This window comes from Penaeus chinensis, chromosome 19 (assembly GCF_019202785.1).
Source record: "Penaeus chinensis breed Huanghai No. 1 chromosome 19, ASM1920278v2, whole genome shotgun sequence".
Classification (NCBI taxonomy): domain Eukaryota; kingdom Metazoa; phylum Arthropoda; class Malacostraca; order Decapoda; family Penaeidae; genus Penaeus; species Penaeus chinensis.
In genome coordinates, this window is record NC_061837.1 from 15,259,656 (window position 1) to 15,264,655 (window position 5,000).

At 40.4% G+C, this 5,000-nt stretch overlaps 1 protein-coding gene across 2 annotated transcripts in view; it reads right to left on the reverse strand.

The window, feature by feature from the left end:
* Window positions 1–1,875: 1,875 nt before the first annotated feature.
* Window positions 1,876–5,000, reverse strand: part of LOC125035258 (ATP-dependent RNA helicase Ddx1-like) — a 25,405-nt gene continuing 22,280 nt past the window's right edge. For both annotated transcript variants that reach the window (XM_047627527.1, XM_047627528.1), the window contains exons 13-15: window positions 4,481–4,582; window positions 3,947–4,067; window positions 1,876–2,504 (exon numbers count right to left, since the gene is read on the reverse strand). In XM_047627527.1, coding sequence (XP_047483483.1) covers window positions 2,377–2,504; window positions 3,947–4,067; window positions 4,481–4,582 — 351 coding nt within the window. In that variant the 3' untranslated portion in view covers window positions 1,876–2,376. The remainder of the gene's footprint in view (window positions 2,505–3,946; window positions 4,068–4,480; window positions 4,583–5,000) is intronic.

Sequence of the window (5,000 nt, forward strand, 5' to 3'; positions counted from 1 at the left end):
AGCCCTTGACTTAGGCAGACTCCGCAGAACGGGTGAGAGGGGGAGAGGGAAATGAAGATGGAAGAAAGTAAAACGAATAACAATTAGAAAGAAAAGCAGCAAATGGAAAGTCAAATTAAAGTTGAGGTAGAGGCCGAAAAAAGAAAAATACAAATGTGTGGAAACAGATACAGAAAGAACAGAATAGAGATAGAATCGGATAGAGACACAGAAGAGACAGAGGCAATGATGAAATTAGAGGTAGATATAGAGACAGCAATCTCTCTTTATATATAGAAATAGGTAGAGATAGATATATAGATAGAAACAAAAATAAAGACAGGTATATACATATAAAAACATAGGTAAAGCTATAAACAAAGAGAGATAGAGCCGGATTGAGACATAAATGGAGATAGGCATAAGGGGGAATGAGACAATGACAAACATAAGTGATAAAGGCAGAGATACAGATAAGAGACAGAGATAGACAGAGACAGAGATAGACAGAGACAGAGGTAGAGATAAAGAGAGACAGAAAAAGATAAAAGATAAAGGGAGAGTGAAAGGGATAAGAAGCAAAGGAAGAACAAGAGGGGTGATAGGGGAAGGGGGATGGATGAGAGGGGTAAGAGATGGAGAGGGAGAAAAGATAGGGGGGGGGGGGGAGGAGAAGAAAGAAAAGAGGGAGAGAAAGAGATGAAGGTAGAGGGAGAAAAATAGATGAAGGTAGAGGAAGAGGAAGATGAAGGGGAAGGGGAAGAGGAAGAGAAAGAGAAGGAGAAGAGGAGGAGTCCAATTCCTTTGTATACATGGGACATGTCATACACATGTTATGTGCAGATTGCTTTTTGCATTTGCTACATCTGGGGTCTCTCTTTCTCTTTCTCTTTCTCTTTCTCTTTCTCTTTCTCTTTCTCTTTCTCTTTCTCTTTCTCTTTCTCTTTCTCTTTCTCTTTCTCTTTCTCTTTCTCTTTCTCTTTCTCTTTCTCTTTCTCTTTCTCTTTCTCTTTCTCTTTCTCTTTCTCTTTTCTCTTTCTCTTTCTCTTTCTCTTTCTCTTTCTCTTTCTCTTTCTCTTTCTCTCTCTCTCTCTCTCTCTCTCTCTCTCTCTCTTTCTCTCTCTCTCTCTCTCTCTCTCTCTCTTTCTCTCTTTCTCTTTCTGTCATTCTATCTCTCTCTCTCTCTCTCTCATTCTATCTCTCTCTCTCTCTCTCTCTCTCTCTCTCTCTCTCTCTCTCTCTCTCTCTCTCTCTCTCTCTCTCTCTCTCTCTCTCTCTCTCTCTCTCTCTCTTTCTATCTCTCTCTCTCTTTTTATCTCTCTATCTCTCTATCTCTCTCTCTCATTCTATCTCTCTCTCTCTCTGCTTTTCATTAAAAACAAGATTCAAATTAATATGTTTTTGGCACTAGAATGACTCATCAGCACTGACTATTTTAGCCTTAACATATTTCAAAGCAAATTCATTACTATTTCATAATATTTACTTTGGGCAATTAGATAAAAGGTTTCCCCATATTTTAAAAATGAGAAAAAACAAACTTGATGATAAACAATTCAATTCTAGATAACAAATTATTACTTTCTCTTGAATGTCACATTTAACCATAATTTGTCATAAATCCTTCATTTTTTTCTTCTACTTCCTTTTTGCAGATATTATTCCTTTGTGGCTTTTAACATAAATCTTACTAATTCTGTTTGTACCAGTTACTTGTAATTATTTACTTTTCAGTTCCATCCTAATCAGACTGACAAAAAACAGTAAAAAATATAAAGCAGAAGACACAGCTAAAATCAAATCAAACAAAAACATCTAAAAATGTGAATCTAGAACCAAAGATAATTTAAATATTATATAATTCATGTGCCATTCATAAGATATTAAAAAGCAATGATTTCTTGCATCGTTTATTTTAACTGCCAACCATGATTGGCAAATGACACACTTGTGCCCCAATCGCATAGGAAAAGCAGGAAGATGGCACAGCCAAAACATGCGAGATACATCAAATACATTTTCACTCCATTACAATTTGTTCCATAGTACCCTTCACATTTAGCTTGAGTTTGATCTCTACTTTTAAAGTATGTTGTAATTCACACAATAATACCTTAGCTTGGGTTACACAGCATATAATAATGAAAGGATATAAACCAAAAATAACGGAAAACCAAACCATCGTGATAACGCCTCACGACCTCAAACCTAAAAGTGTTAAACAAAACCACAATGATAGCAGCTCACAAATACCTATTACTTGATTAGCTACCAAATAACATGGAAGTTAAATGGGAGTGATATATTTGTAATATCAGACATTGAGCACTGGCTTTCCATTTAGTTATAATGGCAATAAGAACTTACAAGAGAAAAATTTTAATACTATTATTGGCCTTATCGCGTCCAGGGATACTCCTTTCCGTACTGGCGTTTCAGGTAGATGGTCTGCGTTTGTCGCTCTAGTTCTGCTAGCTCCTTCACGGCAGGGGCGAGCTGTTCCACGTGCGTCTGGTAGTTTGAACCTAAAAGAGTAAAAGTAAAAGTAAAAGTAAAAGACCAAAATTAATTGGTTGAGTAAATGAGGATTTTATTACAACCTATTGCTATGAGGAGGAGGAGGAGGAGGAGGAAGAGGAGGAGGAGGAGGAGGAGAAGGATTAAGAAGTAGAGGTGGTGGGGGTGATGGAGGTGGAGGGTCAGGTGGAGGGTCAGTTGGAGGGTCAGGTGGAGGGTCAGGTGGAGGGTCAGTTGGAGGGTCAGGTGGAGGGTCAGGTGGAGGGTCAGGTGGAGGGTCAGGTGGAGGGTCAGGTGGAGGGTCAGGTGGAGGGTCAGGTGGAGGGTCAGGTGGAGGGTCAGGTGGAGGGTCAGGTGGAGGGTCAGGTGGAGGGTCAGGTGGAGGGTCAGGTGGAGGGTCAGGTGGAGGTGGTGGTGGTGGTAGGAGGAGGAATAAGGAGGAGGAGGAATAAGGAGGAGAAGGAGGAATAAGGAGGAGGAGGAGGAATAAGGAGGAGGAGGAGGAATAAGGAGGAGAAGGAGGAATAAGGAGGAGGAGGAATAAGGAGGAGGAGGAGGAATAAGGAGGATGAAGAAAAGTTAGAAGAGGAAGAAGAGGAAGGGGGACAGAGAAAAGGAAAAAGAGGAAGAAGAGGAAGGGGGACAGAGAAAAGGAGAAAGAGGAAGAAGAGGAAGGGGGACAGAGAAAAGGAAAAAGAGGAAGAAGAGGAAGGGGGACAGAGAAAAGGAAAAAGAGGAGGAAGAGGAAGGGGGGAGAAAGATGAGGGAAAAGAGGAGGAAGAGGAAGGGGGGAGAAAGATGAGGGAAAAGAGGAGGAAGGGGGAGAAGGATGAGAGGGGAAGAAAGGAGAAGAGGAGGGGAAGGAGGAGAGAGGAACAGAGAAGAGAGAGGAAAAGAGGAGAGGAGAGAGGAAAAGAGAAGAGGAGAGAGGAAAAGAGAAGAGGAGAGAAGAAAAGAGAAGAGGAGAGAGGAAAAGAGAAGAGGAGAGAGGAAAAGAGAAGAGGAGAGAGGAAAAGAGAAGAGGAGAGAGGAAAAGAGAAGAGGAGAGAGGAAAAGAGAAGAGGAGAGAGGAAAAGAGAAGAGGAGAGAGGAAAAGAGAAGAGGAGAGAGGAAAAGAGAAGAGGAGAGAGGAAAAGAGAAGAGGAGAGAGGAAAAGAGAAGAGGAGAGAGGAAAAGAGAAGAGGAGAGAGGAAAAGAGAAGAGGAGAGAGGAAAAGAGAAGAGGAGAGAGGAAAAGAGAAGAGGAGAGAGGAAAAGAGAAGAGGAGAGAGGAAAAGAGAAGAGGAGAGAGGAAAAGAGAAGAGGAGAGAGGAAAAGAGAGAAGAGAGGAGGAGAGAGAAGAGAGGATGAGAAAGGAAAGAGGAGGACGGAGATGAAGAGAGAAAGAAGGAGTAGGTGGATGATATAAAATACAAAACCAAAAAATTACAGAACCCTTTCACAGCACTCACCCGCGGCTGCTCTCTTCTCGCCGTAGACAACCTTCCCGTCAAATTCGTCTACGGGAACCTTCATCTCCTTGTCCACCTGCTGGATGGTCACTCCCAGGTGTTCCTCAATGTCAGCCAGGTACTGAGGGGGAGAGGATAATCAAGAGTCTTCTTCTGGGGAAGTCTGGATCTTAATAGGTTGTCACACTTTGGACTTTCTTTTATGCTTTTATAATATTACTGGTCAGGTTCCCTTACATGAAAACATGTGTGTGTAAAAATAATGGGCTTCTATACAACACATTTCATAAATTAATTTTAATGACCGGCAAAAATTTCTTTACAGATTCAGAAATTAGGAGAAAAAAACATTAATACAATATAATATTATGAAATGAAATGAAATCATGACGGCTTGTAGAAAATGCTTGTATATTGCTATTGTTAAATGAGATATAAATAATATAATTAACATGGAAGAAATAATCAAATACAAAAACCAAAGACACCAAGTAATCAAGTAATTAAGCAGCCGGAAATAATACGCATTCTCACCTGGGGTTCATTATACCACGTACAACAACCCTTTTCTGTCGTCAAGCGAGTGTTGTAACAGTTACGTCCTCTCGTCGGACACCATTCACCGTGGTACCATACCTAAAGGGAGAAAATTGGTGATAAATTGAAACCCAATGAAGGGATTGGCAATTGCATTCTAGCTCTTCACTCATGCAAATACACACAGACATGCAATCACAAAAGGATATTAACTTTGTTTCCATCTTGAGTATGGCAACAAGGACAGAAAAAGAGAACTGTGGCCCTACTCAAATATTCTAAAATGTAAATCAAGAGTCTGTCAAAATTACTGTCTACATTCCACTACTGTTATTACCATAATCAAGAACTCTGTAATGTTTAATTGTAATATGAAAATCCTACCAATGTAGAAGACACACAAACTCTTAACTTTTTCACACACTCTCACACTCCTTCATTCATTAACATAATGCATTCACACTCCATCCATGCATGCTAATTCTCTCACATGCAACAGTCCCTTCACTCAACTTGC